This window comes from Rhinoderma darwinii, chromosome 2, assembly GCF_050947455.1.
Source record: "Rhinoderma darwinii isolate aRhiDar2 chromosome 2, aRhiDar2.hap1, whole genome shotgun sequence".
Lineage (NCBI taxonomy): Eukaryota > Metazoa > Chordata > Amphibia > Anura > Rhinodermatidae > Rhinoderma > Rhinoderma darwinii.
Window position 1 is genome coordinate 178,247,250 of NC_134688.1, and position 18,991 is coordinate 178,266,240.

Sequence of the window (18,991 nt, forward strand, 5' to 3'; positions counted from 1 at the left end):
ATGTGTTTCTCCAATATTGCCACCCCCAGGGAAGTTTTTAAAAACTAAACTAACCAGCTATAACATAAAACAAAAAAACATATTTATCTTCTACAGTAAAGCGGTCCACGGGGATGACTAGCTCACTTCAACATACTATTACAGTGCAGGGCCGGAAGGGGTTATGCGCAGTGATCGTGTGGGCACACTAGCTAAGCTTGCGCCATCTCTTGCATGTGCCATCTGCATTATACAACCATCACCCTGCTGTAGCAGGTCTGGATTAGAGATATCTCAGATTCTGTATGTTTATACCGCCACTGTAAGCCCATCGGCACCCTCATTGTCTAACCGCGGCATACTGGAATTTATTATAGAGGCGGTCAAGAGATCGCATGTTCAGGCCCTATAGAGGGACTAAAAAGACAGTTTAAAGTTTATAGGAAAAAAAAAACATTTTCTCCACTTACAAAGTTTCTAGAAAATATTGAAAACCATTAATAAAACCACACACAGTTGGTGTCGTTGCATATGTAACAACCTGTACTATAAAAATTATTCTTCCAGTACATCCCTCATGACAGCACTACAGGAGGAGGTTGCCCTATTGACCTCTGTAGGGACAGGAAGACAGAGAGGTTAAAAGGCCCCTCCCACCACCCCTTGCCAGTGTTCTTCCTGTCCCCACAGGGTCAGGAGCAGAGAGACGTCGCTCCTGTATCACAGCAGGAAAAAGAAACTCGGGCAGGGGGCAAGATCGGGGGGTCCGTGCACTCCCCCTTCTCTTCCCCCTAAAGCCCAGGCTAACACCCCTCGAACGAGGGGTCCCTTAGCTCCCACCCTGAGACACCTACCGGAGGAATCCTAGGCAGGGTTCGGGTAGTGTGTGTGGGGGCTGGGGATTCCCAAGCAGGCTTCGGCCTGGCCGCGGACCAGGCGGGGACCGGCAGCTCCATAAACGTGGACGCACTGGAGACGAATAGCCGACCGGAAATGACGTCGGGCTACTTCCGGTCCGCGGCCATCTTGGAAGGCGGGAAATTCAAAATGCCCGCATTTAAAGGGACACGCACAGGTATGTAGTTAGAGCTGATAACTCTAACTTGGATTATTTTTGTGGATTGCATATTGCATTGCCTGTTACCTGTCGCGGTATGGAACTTCCTCGTCCTGATGGAACTCCAGATATGTCCCAGGGTCACGTGAGTCTCACCCTTGGGGTAAGGGTTATGACCCCTTATGTATGCACACCATACTTTACCTACCTTCTGTTTTCTCTAGGATAAAGATTCCTCTCAGAGACAAACTGATAAAAAGGTTAAAAGATGTGCGACTTGTGCAAAAAAATTGCCAGAGTCCCATAGGAAACAATTGTCAGGATTGTATTGCAAAAATACTAAAGGAGGAACAACCAACGTTCATGTCTGAACTTAGGGCTATGATTTGTGAAGAAGTGGGTCAGTCAGTAGCCTCCCTCGCCCCTCCTCAAGAAACTCCCTCTCACTCCCGGGCAAAAAGACCACGGATGGAAGTGGATCAAAAATATTGTCCTCCCTCTCAGGGGTCTGACTCGGAGCAGGAGTGTTATTACCTATCGGAGGGTGAGTTAGAAGAAGGAGAGGAACTCTTGCCTTCAACTTCTTCCACTCAAGAGAAAAAAAAATTCTTCTCTTCCGAGATGTCTGATACCTTAATTCAAGCAATACGGGAAACCATGGACATTCCCGAAGTAGACCAACCACATACCATCCAGGATGAGATGTTTGGAGGTCTAACGGAAAAGAAAGCAAAGGTTTTTCCGGTAAACGAAAATCTCAAAAGAATGGTGACAACTGAATGGGAAGATTCAGAAAAAAGGCTCTTCATTTCAAGAGATTTTAAAAACAGACTTCTCTTTGATCCAGAAGACACTAAACCTTGGGATGAGATCCCAAAAGTAGATGTCCCAGTAGCCAGGGTTGCTAAAAAAAAAACGCAATCCCATTTGAAGATTCCTCGCAGTTGAGGGACGCCATGGACCGAAAGGCAGACGGGCTACTGAAAAGAGCGTGGGAATCTTCCTCTGCTTTGATCTCGACTAATATCGCGGCCACATCAGTAGCAAGAGCAATGTTTATATGGTTAAACCAGCTGGAGTCCCATTTGATGATGAAGACATCACGACAAGATCTATTAGAATCTCTACCTTTACTAAAAATGGCAACCGGATTCTTTGTACACGCTTCAGCGGAATCTATTAGATTTGCTGCCAGGAATGGGGCTCTCTCAAATGCTGCTAGAAGAGCATTATGGCTCAAAATGTGGTCAGGAGATACGAAGTCCAAGAACAAATTGTGTTCTATCCCGTTTACAGGGTCTCTAATGTTCGGTCCTCTCCTCGATAACATGCTGGAGAGTGCAGCAGATAAGAAAAAGGGGTTTCCTGAAGAGAAACTAAAAAAAACCCCCTCAGTTTGGAAGATTTCGCCAACAGAGGGATCCTACCTTTAAAGAACTACAGCGGGAAAGGGAAGTCCGGTCACTGGAGTTACCCCAAAGGGAAAAGGGGTCGAGGATATCTCCTTAACTCAAATAATTCATTCCAGGCCTCAAAGCAATGACGCCAAGAGCATAGGAGGAAGACTCCTACAATTTTATCCCAAATGGTCGAGAATAACCCCTGGGTTCTAAAGATCATAGAAGAAGGGTACAAAATAGAATTTTCCTCCATTCCTCCAGAGAAATTCCTAATAACCCAGTACCAAGCAAAAGACCTTCATCAGGTCCTTATCCGGGACGTCCAGAAACTACTCAAATTGAGAGCCAGTTCTCCACAACGAAATATGCAAAGGCCACTATTCAAAAATCTTCTTAGTCAAAAAACCAAACGGTTCCTACAGGACAATAATCAACCTGAAGGTCCTAAACAAATGGGTGAAATATTGAAAATTCAAGATGGAGTCTATCAGATCGACTATTCCTCTAATAAGGGAAGAGGCATCAATGTGTACGATCGATTTAAAGGATGCGTATTATCACGTTCCTATCCACCCCGCGTACCAGAGATTCCTCAGATTCGCAATTCAGGACGGTCCTTCCATTCTCCACTTCCAGTTTGTCTGCCTCCCTTTCGGCATTTCCTCCACCCCCAGAATTTTTACAAAAATTATGGCAGAGATCATGGCATTCGTAAGAAGTCAGGGCATAGTAATTATCCCATACCTAGACGACTTCTTGTTGACGGCAGATACTCCGTCTATCTTAGACAGTCATCGGTTACAGGTTCTTTCCCTACTACAGGAATTGGGATGGATAATCAACTTTCAGAAGTCTAGTCTTCCTCCCCAAAAACAGAAGGTCTTCTTAGGAGTACTGCTAGACTCCTCCCTTCAACATTCCTTCCTCCCAAGAGAGAAACAAATACTCCTACGGGCAGAAGTAAGGAAATTTTGGGGGAAAGACGCCTGTTCCATAAGGGAATGTATGCGGATGTTGGGAATGATGACGTCTTGCATCCAATCTATTCCATGGAGCCAATTTCACTCCAGACCCTTACAGAATCTGATCTTGTCCCAGTGGGATCGAAAACAGAACTCTCTGAATTCAAAAATTCTAATTTCCGAGACTGTGAAATCATCCCTCCTGTGGTGGCTCTGCACAAACAACATAGACAAGGGAGTCCCCTGGAGAACTTCTCCTTATGTAGTGATTACCACAGATGCCAGCAAACACGGCTGGGGGTCGGTAATCCAAGACCAGCACTTTCAGGGCACATGGCCTGTTCAAATGAAGATGATGTCCTCAAACTTCAAAGAACTAAGAGCCGTATGGGAGACATTTATAAGAGCCTCACCCATCATAAAAGGGAAGCATATAAGAATTTTATCGGACAACATGACAGCGGTGTCCTTTCTTCGCCATCAAGGGGGAACAAGACGCACTCTTCTTCAGGCCCTCTCTTCACAAATTTTCAGTTGGGCAGAAGAAAATGTCCTATCAGTCTGCAGTCCACCTAAAAGGCTCAGAGAACCTATCAGCAGATTTCCTGAGTCGGGAAAAAGTAGACCCTGGAGAATGGTCCCTAAACAGGGAAGTCTTTCTGTCCTTAACCGGAAAATGGGGTTATCCACAAATAGACCTGTTTGCCACGAGGAAAAACTCCCAAGTAGAGACATTCTTCTCCCTAAATCTCAGAGACAACCCATTGGGAGTAGATGCATTGTCCCAACCCTGGGACATGGATCTGGCCTATGCCTTTCCTCCGTTTCCTCTAATACCAATGGTATTAAGAAAAATCCAGGAAGATTTGACAAAGCTCATCATTATGCTTCACTATTGGCCAAAAAGAAGTTGGTTTACAATCGTAAAATACCTAGCGTTGGAAGACCCTATCATGCTACCAGTCAAGGAGAATCTTCTCTCCCAGGGTCCCTTATTCTTTCAGGGAATAGAAACTCTGAAATTGTCAGCCTGGATCCTGAAAGGCAGATCTTGAGGAACTACGGTCTGTCAGATGAGGTAATTTCAACTATCTTATCAAGTCATAAAGAAGTTACCTCAAAAATCTATCAAAAAATTTGGAAGAAATTCTGTTCCTGGTATGGAAACCCAGGACCAGACCCCTTTTCTCCCAACATCGCGAAAATCCTAGATTTTTTACAATTGGGATTCAAGAAAGGACTTAGTCCTAGTACCTTTTAAAAGTACAGATTTCAGCTTTAGGTAATTTTTTTAACACTCCTCTGGCTGAACATCGGTGGATCATAAGATTCACTCAAGCGGTCTCTAAACTGAAACCTTCCCTAAAGAAATCCGTTCCTACCTGGGATTTGAATGTGGTGTTAACAACTCTTTTTGTGAGCCCCCCTTTGAGCCGCTCGACACAATTAGTATGCACTTTTTAACTCTAAAAGCTGCATTCTTAGTCGCTATTACTTCAGCAAGAAGGATTGGAGAAATCCAATCTCTGTCAGTCATAGAACCGTACCTAAATGTACAAGAGGATAAGATCATCCTAATGCTGGATCCTTCCTTTATTCCAAAGGTATCTACTGCTTTCCATAGAGCACAAGAAATAATTCTACCTTCCTTTTATCCAGATCCAAAAAACCAACAAGAAAAATTCCATTGCCTGGATGTCAGGCGAACAATTCTTCAGTATCTGGCTAGAACCTCCTCCTGGAGACAAGATATAAAAATCTATTTGTCCTGTTTGGAGGAAAGAAAGCCTCAAAAGGCTCTCTAGCGAGATGGGTAAAAACTACCATACAAGAAGCCTACAAGTCCCAAGGTCTATGTTCCCCACAAGGCAACAGAGCCCATTCAACGAGGGCAGTTTCGGCATCCTGGGCAGAAAGAAGAGAAGCCTCTATGGACCAAATCTGCAGAGCTGCCACTTGGTCAAGCCATCGTACGTTTTGCAAACATTATAGGCTCGATGTTCTGTCCGATACGGATTTAAGTTTTGGAAGAAAAGTCCTTCAATCCGTAGTCCCGCCCTGAGCATTATAATTTGGTATTGCTCCTGTAGTGCTATCATGAGGGATGTACTGGAAAGTAGGAATTAGACCTACCGGTAATAGTATTTCCAGGAATCCATCATGACAGCACCCTTACATTCCCTCCCTTATTGAATTCTGATTTGTGCAAGTAACATGTCGGTTATTATCCCTAGAAATAAAATAGGGTTGCATCCATCCTGGTGTAGTAATTGAAAAACACTGGCAAGTGGGTGGTGGGAGGGGCCTTTTAACCTCTCTGTCTTCCTGTTCCTACAGAGGTCAATAGGGCAACCTCCTGTAGTGCTGTCATGATGGATTCCTGGAAATACAATTACCAGTAGGTCTAATTGCTATTATCCTGCACAGTGAACGTTGTAAAAAAACAAACTATAAAACAATGGCTGAATTGTGTTTTTTTTTTTTTTTTTTTTTTTATCACATCTCCCACTAAAAAAAACAACCTATAGAAAGTAATCAAAAAGTCATATGTACCCCAAAATGGTACCAATGTAACTACTACTACTCCTCCTTCAAAAAATAAGCTGTATTATTTTTGTTAATGCGGTGATGAAAAGCAAATAATTGCGTCCTTAAAGGGTTAAATTTAAACTAAAATGAAATACATGATCCATTCCATTTAGTGAGCCACGAATCTTTGGGAGTGTTTGCTTATGCAGCAGTCATGTGCGAAATAATCGAGAACAATGTTGGCATGTTTCTGATCTGATCATCCTTGCAGGTACGGCTGAATACTGCAGGGCTTCCATGTAGCCCCATGGCCATCCAGTGAGTCTGATGTCCTTTTTATTCTCTTTAATGGCACCTGACCACGCTAAAATCCACGATGAATGATATCTAGTGCAACAGAAAAGGGAAGTTGTTGCCCTTAACAGCCAGTCATGTGTTTGTCATTTGATAACCTGGTTGTGACGCGGAACGTGGGAATATCTTGTTTTGTTTTATTGGAAAAACTCCCTGTTCTTACATGGTATCTTTACTTTATACTGCAGCTCTTTCTGATCTGACACAAAGGGCCCACGCTCATCACAGTTTGTATTGGCAACAGGTACGCGGTGTAAACGTTGAGGCTGTCCTGAGAGTCGAGGAAGATGACGTAAAGAGGAATTCATCCCATCACCAAGTAGATGACGACTTAGGACTTAGTATGCTGATTGACTCGCAAAATAACCAGTACATTTTGACCAAACCCAGGGATTCTACCATACCGCGCGCTGACCACCATTTTATTAAGGTACCTCTCGCTGTACCACAACTGTGTGTTTACTGTGTAGCGATGCATGATGTCTATTCATTACTCTTACCAAGAAGGTCCATTTTGTCACTTTGTTTTACACGTGTGCGGTGATAACCCCAGGCATTAGATAAATCGCTTCTGACGAATGAATAATTGGCTGTAATCCACTGCAATCGATGCTTTGACTAAGGCATAACCTTCTGTCCTTTAGGATATAGTGACCATAGTAATGGTGTCTCTGCCTTGTGGATGGGTGTGCACGATGATCGGACTGCCAACAATGTTTGGTTATATCATCTGTGGCGTTCTTCTGGGGCCATCCGGATTAAACAGTATAAAGGTATTATCCTGTGGTCTACATCTCTAAAGTGATTATTTTATTTATTTTTTTCACATTCTCCACTCTGTTTTAGTAAATACCATTCTTATATTCTTCATGAAATGCCAATGCTGAAACAGGGTTTTTAGTTTTCTTTTAGAACTCTGTGCTATTCCTCTTTCTCCTCCTGAAAGCGTATAAGCAACTGGACGTTACCATGGCCCTTGTCAATAGGGTGTGTTCCTACACAGACTGACACTAACTATAATAATTGGACAGTGTCTGTTCGTAGCCACACGCCCAAGCGGCCAGGAGAATGGTAAAGCCCAGTTGTCGATTTAGTCTTACGATACCAGGAGAATAAGGGCTTGTCCACACGTAACGAATTTGCTGCAGAAAATTTCCGCAGCATTAAAGGCAATGTGTTGCTAGAAAAAAACGTATTTATTTTTTTTTTTTAGTTAAACAATTAGTGCATAGGTGATTACACATTTGTTCTAATTTTTTTTATTTTTTTCACGAGTCAGGAAATATTATAAATTAGATTCTAATTTATAATATTTCCCAGTGCTGGTCACTAGATGGAGCAATTCCCAAAATTGCAGCATTGCATGTGGTAAAGCAACCACATTGCTTTATGCTGCAAAATTTGAGAAAACTCACTCGCTCTAGTGAGCTCTCAGAATCCCCCCCCCCTCCTTTATCCTGGCTAGTGCCGGGAGAAACGAGGGGATTGAACGGTCAAACCTCCTACACTGTGTGTCGCCATTTTTTGAGCTAACACACAGTGTAGTAGGATTACATACACTAGTAAACACACAGTAAAACACTTACATACACAGAAATCACTTACCTGCTCAAGTCGCCGCCGGTCCGTCCGCTCCGTCTGCTACCGCCGCTCTAAGTGCACAAGTCCGGAAGCCGCGACCGGAAGTAGTAATCTTACTGTCCGGCCGCGACTTCCGGTCTACAGGAAAATGGCGCCGGATGGCGCACAGTTCAACTTGGACTGTGTGGGAGCGGTGCATGCGCCATTCCCACACAGACGGCGTACAGCATAGTGGATGGAACGGGCCCCGTTCTCATTCACTATGGGACTGTATGTGCCGTATTCCATGTCTGTATGTGTCGTTAATCGACACATACAGAAATGGAAAAAAAAATGGCAGCCCCCATAGGGAAGAAAAAGTTAAAAAATAAAAAAAAAGTAAAACACAAACACACAAATAAATATAAACGTTTTTAATAAAGCACTAAAATCAAACTGATGTAAAAAAAAAAAATTTCCGTCTGTAACACTGTCTGGTCTGCTAGTTGATGTGAACATTTTCTGCAGCAAATCCATTGTGTGGACCAGCCCTAACAGGAACGGCCCAATGAAGAGTTCTAAGGCAGGACTCTCCTGAATTTATTATTTTGTGGGAAATTCAAATATTTTTTTTAAAGCGAACATGTCAGTTGTCAGGTCCTTTTTTTATCACTGCTGTCTTGTAGCAAATAAGGGCCAAGTGGGTTTAAAAAAAATTCAATAAATAAAATCTCTGCATAAAGGTTACATGTTGGATCTGTATTTGTGTGGATGTCCTCTGACTACAAATGTTTACTACCACAATAAAATAAAAAAACATCCCTGGGTGTGTAGCATTGTGCTAGAAATAGGGATATGAGACTGCCAGTTCCACTGGGGACTTTAGACTGTCAGATCTTTATGGTTTGTGTGTTAATCAATACACATATATGCTTTTCACTTTTTTTTTTTTTTTTTTGTAAAATTTGTACATTTATTTGTCTACATGGCTTTATGAATGTGAGGAGTTTCTGCTGTGTTGAGCACGGGTCGCGGTTCGGGAGGGCTCAGCCCATCCAGCTATCTTCAGTATCATTGAGGAGCGCTCTGGAGAAGCTGGGGGAATTTAGCTGCAGCTTTGTTGTAGGTAACATGATGCCTCCTTACCCACCTGTCATAGATCCTTTATTGGAGGCACTGGCTCAATTTGAAGTTCACTGCTGGCAAGAAAGAGTTCTTCTAATCCTGCCATGGTGGCATTCAGAACCACTTGCCAACAGATTTATGTGACTGTAATCCGACCTTATTGTACTACATGTTGACACATAATTTATTATTTCTTAGGGTGCATTTGTGTTAGAAGGTTCTTTAGATAAAATATTACATAAAATCCTTCATTATGTTTTTATGAACAGCATATATGCCATAGTAGTAAGGGTTGCTGAAAATGGAAACTGGAAATTGTCACTTTGGAACATGCTTCTTCGTCTACTGCCAGCATGTTTTAGAGCAGGAGAAGCCAAGCAGATGGACATATAAAGTTGTGGGCGCATATTTAGTAGAACTTGTAATACGTAACAATGGAACATTCTATACGTCCATTCGGCAGTCCTACTTTGTGATTGACCGCGTTGTCTGCGTATACTGAGGGCTGTCAATCACTAAAAGACTGCCCTATGGACATTAACAAGCCCAGATTAAGCATCTGGAGACAGTAGGGCTGGGCGATTTTTGCCACAAAAAAAAATCCTATATATTTTTTTTTTCCTCTCCACTCTGGGGCGAGATAACATTATAGTGTCTGAAGTGTGAGCAGGACCATGTGCGGTACCGGCCCCACCATGGGGTTTTAATAAATGACATTAAGGCTGGATTCACACGACCGTGATTGGAGTAAAAACGGTCCGTGTGTCTGCCGGATTTCCCAGCCCGAACACGGTACGTGTGAACGGGACTCCCGGCATCATAGAGATTGAGGCAAGACTGTAAAAAAATAAATGGCCATTAAAAACTGATCAAATGTCAGTTTTTCATTTTCATTTTGCACCAGTGTCTCCAAATTCTCATCCATTTCCATTCCGTTTTTCATGGCCATTAAGAAATAAAATAAAAAAAAGTGTGGATTTCATTTGTTAGGTTTTTTTTTATTAATCCCCTGAAAATAGCAGTGTCCATGTAGATAGTGCGCCCATATGGTGCCCATATAGTGCCTGTGCCCACAGTTCCATCCCCCCAATATAGTGTCAGTGCACATCTAGATAGTGCCACACACCCTTGCAAATAACACCCTTCCCCTTCTTCCTTATAGATATCGCCACTGTAGCTGCCATTAGGAGCTGAATCCCCAGCCAGAGGTTGCCGATGTTCCGTATTGTATCGCTTTGTTCAGTACAGAACATCCGTTGGATGGGGAAGCAGAGAACAGGGCGGACCAGGCGGCAGGGCGGAGCTTCCTCCTGCAGCTCAACGCGAAGGCGCCACTAAACAATCGATTCTGTTAAACAGAATCGTGAGAGTCCTTGAGGGCGAATTAATCAAATTAATTTTATTAATCGCCCAGCCCTAGGAGACCGGCATCAAAATTAAGATCGGTTCTTAAATATCTAATGTATATGGCAACGTTTAGAGGCTCTGTCACCACATTATAAGTGCCCTATCTCCTATATAAGGAGATCGGCGCTATAATGTAGGTGACATTAATGCTTTTTATTTAAAAAAACGATCTATTTTCACCACTTTATTAGCGATTTTATTTTCGCCTTATGCTAATGAGTGTCTTAATGCCCCACTGGGCGTGTTTTACTTTAGACCAAGTGGGCGTTGTACAGAAGAGTGTATGACGCTGACCAATCAGTGACCAGTCAGCATCATGCACTCCTCTCCATGCATTTCCTCAGCGCATAGGGATCCTTTTAGATCGCTATGTGCTGTCTTATACTGACACATTAGCGATACTGAAGTGTTTAGACAGTGAATAGACATTCCACGGGATGTCTATTCACAATCTCTGCACTTCGTTACTGTTTCTGTGGTAGTTACGGCAGAGCAAAGCGTAATCTCGTTGTAACCTGTCATCTACAGCGTAATCTCGTCTGAAATGACAGGTTACATCGTAATCTCGAGAGATTACGCTTGCCTTGCTGGAATCTCACCGTAAAAATTCAGAAGTGTCAGGATTCTGAATACACATCCTGTCCTAGCTGGAGGTAATGTATATTCATTATCAGGACACTGAAGTAATGTTAGTGTTTGTGTATGTGGCTGCACATAGCAATATAACTATCGCTAGTGCAGCGTAAATGAATGGGGGGAAGTGTATTACGCTGATTGGTCAGCATCATACACTCCTCTGTACAACACCCACTTGGGCATTAAGAAACTCATTAGCATAAAGCGAAAAATCGCTCAAAGTGGTTTAAAATAGATTGTTTTTCTAAATAAAAAGCACTGCTGTCACCTACATTATAGCGCCCATCTCCTTATGTAGGAGATAGGGCATTTATAATCTGGTGACAGAGCCTCTTTAAAGTTGGAAGAGCAGTTCCTGAGCACAATGGAGACTGTAGACCTGGTCAAGACTGCACATCAGCTGAATAGCCTTGAACACTTTTGTAAATAGTGTAATTATGGCTAAAAATGTAGCAAATTATTTGTATTAATCTTTTAAACTCTTGAGGGTACGCATTTTATTTCTCACTCCTGGGACTCCTTTACCGCCGTTCTGCAGACTGACCTGTTCTAGAACAGAGACCTGTAGAACCGGTTTTCAGCCTTCATTGTCTAGAAGTACTCTACATTTACATGCGGGTTGCTCAATACGACTACTGTTTACACCTAGAGGTGTGAGGCGTGACGTGACCTATTTATGTATGAACTTCCCAAACAAGGAACAATCTTCTTTCTATTTGTGGAATGGTTGTTCACCCTGTTTTCACAAGTCTATTATGTTTGTTTTTCTTACAATCTTCTACAAAGATTGTGCAAATCACACCCCACATGTCCGTTTTCCCTGGATCTTTCTGGGTCTGGATACTAGAAAAGTAGTGTGAGAACTGTTTGCACTTGAATTTTCAGGCTTTCAGTGGAGTTGGGTTTTAGCGTCCGTTCACACAGTTTTTTTTATTTTTACGCAGAATCAAGGCAGAGGCGCCCATTTGGGAGATTTGTTTCCCCAAGGTTTTTGCATTAGATTCAATGGGTGTAGGCAAAAAAATATTACATAAAATGTGGGAAAAAAAAAAAAGCGTCAAAGATGGCAATTCAAAATTCCTGAAGTAATTTTAAGGCAGATTTTTTTTTTCTGCCAAAAGCCTCGTGCACACTTCTGTTGGCCGTCGTAGGCCATTAATGACAGATCCATGAAACACGAACCGCACACTGATGGCTTCCGTGTGCAGTCCGTTGTTTCACAGACCAAATCAATGAAAAGGCCGAGACTGTTCTGTCAAAAACAGACAGGAGTAGGACCTGTCCTATTTTTAACGGAATGGCCACACTTTTCCGTTAAAACCGGAAGTGTGCATGGCCCCATTGAAATGAATGTGCTATCAGTTAAAAAAACGGATAGAACCCTGAAGAAAAAAATACTGAAGTGGTCATGAGGCCTTAGGGTCAGTTCACACGGTGGATTTTGCGTGCGGATCGCTCCGTGGAATTATTCCTGAATCTGCCCAAAGATTGGGCAGGACGCTTCTTTTTCCTGCTACCTGAAAAAAATCCGCTAGCAGGAAAAAGAAGCGTCCAACTCCCATTGAAATGAATGGGAGGAGCAATTTTGCGGTGGGTTCCGCCACAAAATTTCCGCCGTGTGAACAGGTCCTTAAAGTGAAGTTTCACCTTCCGATATCTTCTGACACGTGTCAGAAAATGTCATTGGTGGGAATCTTTGCCCTTTTAGTTACAAGTAATTCAGTTTGCTCTGTCAGGAAGGGTATCCCATCCATCCATACATACAGGCTAGACTGGTAAATGAAACCAAATAATAATCTAAATATTGTGGGGGGTTTTTATTTAAAAAAAAATTAAGAACTTGTGGTAAAGCTGGTTAACTCACATTTTTATTTGTTTTTTTAAAGTCTATTGTCCAAGTGGAAACTCTAGGAGAGTTTGGCGTGTTTTTCACACTTTTTCTTGTTGGATTGGAATTTTCCCCAGAAAAATTGAGAAAGGTTGGTGCCCGCTACTTAGCATTTATTTTATTTTTTATATTTACTAATTGCTGCAGAATGAGTTGTTTTGGGGTTTCTGTGCAATTCACCAGTGGTTGGATTTGCATGGCTCCATCCACGATCCTAAAACTATGCATAATCCACTTGTTATTGAGATCTGTGATTTCTGTAAATGCCTTCTGTTTGGCTCAAACTGCGTATGTGAATCAGTCTCAAACACAGGACTGGGTCCAAAAGAGAGAAGTATAAAATACTTTTCCTTTCTTTTGGGTCCATTTCTGGCTTTGGCTAAAACACTGCAGCATCAAAAACTGCATGTGTGAAGCCAGCCTTAAAGACCTTTCTGCTTATCACAGTATTTTAATGGAGGGCTAAAAGCCGTGAATTGGCTGTATGCAAGTTAAGACTCTATTACACCTGCCAATTTTGGCCGGTGCAACGAGCACCGATCAATGAGACCTAGTTGATTGGCGCTCGTTTGCTCCTGTCACAAGGTGCTATGTATGGAGACGAGCTGTTACTCGGATCGCTCGTCCCCATACATTATTGTAATGTCGGCAGCGCAGGAGAGGTGCTGCCGACAGCGATAATATTTACGTTTTTTTAAAGCTATACGATCAGCAGATGAACGAGCAAACGTTGATCTGCTGATCGCTGCCCTGTTTACATAGGGCAATTATCGTCCCAAGCGTTATATGAACGCTATTCTGCCCTATAATTGCCCAGTGTAAAAGGGCCTTTACTGTCCTAAATCGTCTACATTCCGCCTGAATGCATGTACAGTGCTATGACGCCAGGCTAAATGTAAAAATTTTTGTAGCAGGAGTATTATGAAAGTACACCTGTATGACTGCAAGAAAGGCCACGTTATATGCCAGTGACTTGCAGATTAATCTGAAAACGACACATTGCTGTTTATAGAATCTAGTTGGTACGCGTCTTACATAGCCTGTCTGGTGGCAGTGTGAGCGTGATTATTTATGGTACCTTCCATTTATTTTAAATTTACTTTCTAACAAATAATACTTTCTAACTTTTATTAAGATTTGGTGAATAAAGTTACTCAAATAGATCATAAGGGTGTATTCATATAACGCGTTTTTGCGGCATGCCTGAAAACTGCACTGTAAAGATGCATGTTCCCACGATTTGTTGCTGTTTTGTAGTTAACATGGAACTCGCTTTAAAAACGCATGCGTTTTTTTTGCTGTGCAGTTTTCGGCCGCGTGGCAAAACAACATGGGATTACTGCACTGTGTGAATATACCCTTATGATCTATTTGACTAACTTTATTCACATTTTCACAATCTTAGGAATAGAATAAAAATGAGAAAGTAAATTTAAAATAGTCAAACTTACCATAAATGATCACGCTCACACCGCCATTGCCTTGGAAATCTGACACCAGACAGGCTATGTATTTTTTAATCTACAATGAAGCAGAACAGTACAGCGCTCTGCTATCTCTGGCATGAGTCTCCGCTCATAAGGTGACTCGGGACCCCCGTTGTTGATCAAACATTTATCACCTATTCTGTGGATAGGTGATAATATTTTGTGGTGGGACAACTCCTTTTATTAAAAATCTCCTCCTGTTTTGTGTCTACAGCCCCTTTGCTTATTTATGTGTCTCTTAACAAAACCTGAGTACTCTGATCAGACAATCTTACTCCTTTCTATACGTTCCCTTCTACTTTCTTACCTACTTTCAGGAGGGATAGGATTTATGGGATTAAGACTACAAAATCGGACCACATGATTGTCAAGCGTCTAAACATTTATTTATTTTTACCCTATAGGTATGGAAAATTGCTGTGCAAGGACCATGTTTTATGACGGTTTTAATGATTGCATTTGGTTTACTGTGGGGACACTTCCTGCAAATCAGACCTGCACAGAGTGTCTTCATTTCGACATGTTTGTCTTTGTCTAGCACTCCCTTGGTATCCAGGTTCCTCTCGGGCAGCTCTCGAGGAGATAAAGATGGTAACTAATTGAACTTCACGTTTGCTGTTTAAACGACACACTTTTTTTTTTTTTTTTTTTGAGGGTTTTCTTGTTTCCGGAGTTCTTATTTGGATGTCGGGTCTAGTCTTTCTACACACCCATAATCGCCTGTCATCTAATTAGATAAAATTTGATAAATATGAGACGTTGTTTATATGTACCATGGCTATCCCTGGCACCCTGAAGCACTCTTTTGACTTATAATGGGGTCCATCTAATTCCGCCGTGGTGTCCGTAGTGTTGACAGCGTAAAATAGCATTGTATGTAACATTATATTTAACCTCACATATGACAAAGCAGATGTGAATGGGGCCTAATTTACATGTCGGATGGAGAAGCATATAGAGTAAAGAAATTGACATCATTAGATCAGTACAGGCTCAAGCTCCACTGTGTTTTCTCTCATGACTGACCGGCCTAATAATTTGCATTAGAAATGAACACTGAAAATAGACTGTGATAGAGTAAAATTACAATAATTCAGATGAAGTAAAGTTTTACACATTATCCATGTTTGCATGTTACTTTTAGGCTGCTGTTAAATTTAGTTTTCTCCTTTTTATATCATTGGGGGACACGGCACCATGGGTATAGGCCCTTGCCACTTGGAGGCCGACACGGTTGAGAAAGTCTTGGCTCCACCCAGGGAGGTCGTACTCTTCCTACAGATTCTGGCTAAGTCAGTTTTAGCCTAGTATTCATAGGTGGCTGACATGACCTTATTCTCAGGTCTACTACTATTATTTTTTTATTTTTTTTTTCTCCTAAGCTGCAAGCGTGTTGTTGGCCTGTTCACCTCTGCACTGAATTTCCCTCACTGCTAGTAACTTAACCTAACTTTCTGTATCCACGGGTCTGAGTGCCAGTTACCCCACTATATGTGCGAGGTTATTGAAGAGGTGACCTTGTGTGCACCCAATGGCACCAGAGGGTGAGTATGAGAAATCCCCCCCCCCCCCCCTCCCTTGGGCCTGTACTGAGCAGGGTATGTCACCAGGTCTGTTTCAAATAAGAGTGGGCCTACTATCCTAGGACAGACTATCTTTCCCTAGCGGTCACCGTAGCCAGCGTCACCATAGGATGCACTCTGCAGGCAAGGAATAGGCCGCAACTCCATTCTGCTAAGAGGAGCTACGTGGAGGTCAGCTGTATTGACACTCAGGTTCTCCCTGATCCTGGTCTTGTTCTTCTGCTCAGTTAACGGCGCAGCTGGCCGCATTCCGATGGCAGTACCTCCCTAATCTAGTCCACAGCTTCCCGGAGGACAAGGTTGTAACTTTCTAGGCAGTGTCTTTTGTGCACCTGGTTTCCCAATCCGATCGGCCGCTTGTGCTGAGAAGGCAGTCTTAGTGGGCCTCTGTGATGGGTTTCCTCTGCCATTGCTGCTGCAGCGCCATCCCAAACCTGCTCCAGTCTTTCTAGGTCCGGGATCTTCAGCCAGTCCATGTGACACCTCATCAGGGGATAGGTAGGCCAGCCCAATGGGCTTATATTTTATTTATTTTTATTCTAGGGACCCCTGTTTTTTTCCCCACATGTGTTTTTTTCCTTCGGGGGCCCAAATAATTCTTGACAGTTGTCTTTCCAGGGGTTGTAACCTTCCTCTAATGTCCACCTCCCAGAATGACTCCTGCTGGCCCCGGGGGCGTTAGTGACTCTTTCTTTATATCTGCGGTCACTGTAATATACTATTTCCATGCGGCCAGCTTACTCCATTTTTCCCACTGTGTCTGCAGTCAGGACTACCATGATGCCCCCACCCGACCTAGGAGATAGAATCTTCTGAATGGGCAAAGTCATTTGCTCAGGCCTTGGGGGACAATCCTACACTCTCCCAAACCATGGTTTAGTCTTTTTGAGCACTTGCCTTTCCAGATCGCAGCCATACTCGTGCCCTTCTTTCTGGATAATGCTCTAACTGCATGGTAGAGCGCTTAAAAGGCACAGAAGGGCCAAGATCAAGTCCCATTCCCTTCACGGGTCTCTTGTTCGAGTTACCAATGGAGAAATTGTTTCTAACAAGGATCAGTCGCCCTCCTCCAGTGTATTTTCCAATTTGAATTTAGAAACTGACCTTACGTATCAACGCCTGCATGGCAGATGTGAGTCCTGCTCAGAGACACCTTTCATGTAAAGGATTATTCCATAACCCCTTAGGAAGAGGCACCCTTGGCACCAAAGGTTATTCTTTCCAAACTATAGCGAGATTAAGGAGATTTATGCAAAGAATGGTAGCATCCTGACAGCTGCTTCAAAATGCATTAGTACTCTGTTTCATTTTGAGGACTTGATTGTAAATGATTTTGGTCTATTTCTCCTTCTGTGGATCCGCGTATCTAGAGACTGGAACACCACCATCCCACACAGATGGTCAGATGCGGTATAGCTGAGTTCGATTTCCAGGGTAGTCGCTGGACCAAGTCTGCGTTTGTGGCAGCAAGTTCTGGTCTGCACCATGCATTTGCATCCGCCTGGGTAATAAGGCTTCTTTGGTTTGGAGTTAATGGCTGGACGGCAGTATCTTGGATGGCGTGCTGCAGTAGGATATGGCTTCAAAGTTCCACTTTGTAACTTCCCTTAAATCAGCCTGATTCAATGCCCGATTTCATTTCCATCCAGCATATTATTTGTCCGATGTCTTGGGTGGCCAACCATGCTTCTAAAAGCCTTCCTACTCTCTGTTCTTTGGAATAAGTAAAAAACGCTAACGCCACCTCCAGGTTTGCCAACCTGTTTTGTTTTTTTTTTTTGTTTTTTTTTTTTGCTGTACGGCAAATTATCCAAAAGTCACGGATTGCTAACCGTTTTTGAGGACAAATTGTAAAACCATAATGAACCTTAAATATTATAAGTATTAAATGTATATAACTGAGCATACTAATATAAACACGTTAGCAGCATGTACTGTGACTTTTTTTTTTGTAAGACTGACCCACACGAGTGGAGAGAAACCTTCAGGCCGAAGATGTCTTGGCAGAGGAGAACTACTGGGCTTTAGGGCTCTGTTGCCAAGCAGGGCTGTTGAGGCGACCAGTCCTCCCTTCTGGACTCTAAGAAGAGCATGACCTCATATAGGAGGACAGTTGGTAATTCTGTTCTCCTACATGAGGTTTTTTCTTCAGAGTCGCTTCAACAGCCCTGCTTGGCAACAACGCCCCAAAGGCCAATAGTTCTCCTCTGCCAAGACATCTTTCACCTGAAGATTTCTCTTCACTCGAGTCCAAATAGGGGGGGGGGGTGACTGCTGTCCTTTCAGGAGATATGGCTCGCTCATGTTGACGACGCCTGGGTTAGGGATTTGGTGTCCTCCGGTTACAAAATAGAGTTCTCCTCCATTCCCACAGGAAGGTCCTTCGACTCCACCTTGCGCGCTAGATCGCACTTCTGGTTTTTTTCCGTTGGCTGTTCGTTCCCTTCTGCAGTAAATTCTCATCCGACTTCCTCAGGCAGATCGTTTTTGGGGGTTCGCCACAAATGTCTTCCCAGCACCCCAAAAGTATTGAAAAAGTTGAACTGATTTTGTTTGCATCCAAAGGTTTCATGTGGAATCTCTGTGGTCGACACATTGGTACAAGGAGAGTTTCTCTCATCGACATTCACAATACATACCTCCTCGTCCTGTCGCAAGGATTCCCAATCCGCGCCTACCTACAATTTGCGTCACCACCTCCCCTTCGGGCTCACCAGAGCTCCTCGGGTCTCTCATGGCACACGAGAGGAGTTGCTGTCATTCCTTACCTGGACAACCTATTTGTGAAGGCCTCCAGACAGAATAATCTTGACATCCTCCCAGTTCTCCTCTCAGAACATGGAGTTTCTGGGAATGCACTTCAACATGGGTCTGCAAAGGTCCATCTCCCAGAGGACAAGATCACCAGCCTTCAGGCAGAAGTGGTCCTCGGCTAGAGCACTCCCTCTTCTATCCGCTTCTGCATAGGGATGCTGGGCAGGATGTGTCGACCTTCGAGGCCGTTTCATATTCCTCTCCAGCCAA

At 43.1% G+C, this 18,991-nt stretch overlaps 1 protein-coding gene across 1 annotated transcript in view; it reads left to right on the forward strand.

Moving 5' to 3' along the window:
* SLC9D1 (solute carrier family 9 member D1) overlaps positions 1–18,991 on the forward strand; it is a 46,002-nt gene that overhangs the window by 10,053 nt on the left and 16,958 nt on the right. Inside the window, exons 4-7 of the mRNA XM_075852540.1 lie at positions 6,526–6,711; positions 6,926–7,054; positions 12,896–12,988; positions 14,789–14,975. Coding sequence (XP_075708655.1) covers positions 6,526–6,711; positions 6,926–7,054; positions 12,896–12,988; positions 14,789–14,975 — 595 coding nt within the window. The remainder of the gene's footprint in view (positions 1–6,525; positions 6,712–6,925; positions 7,055–12,895; positions 12,989–14,788; positions 14,976–18,991) is intronic.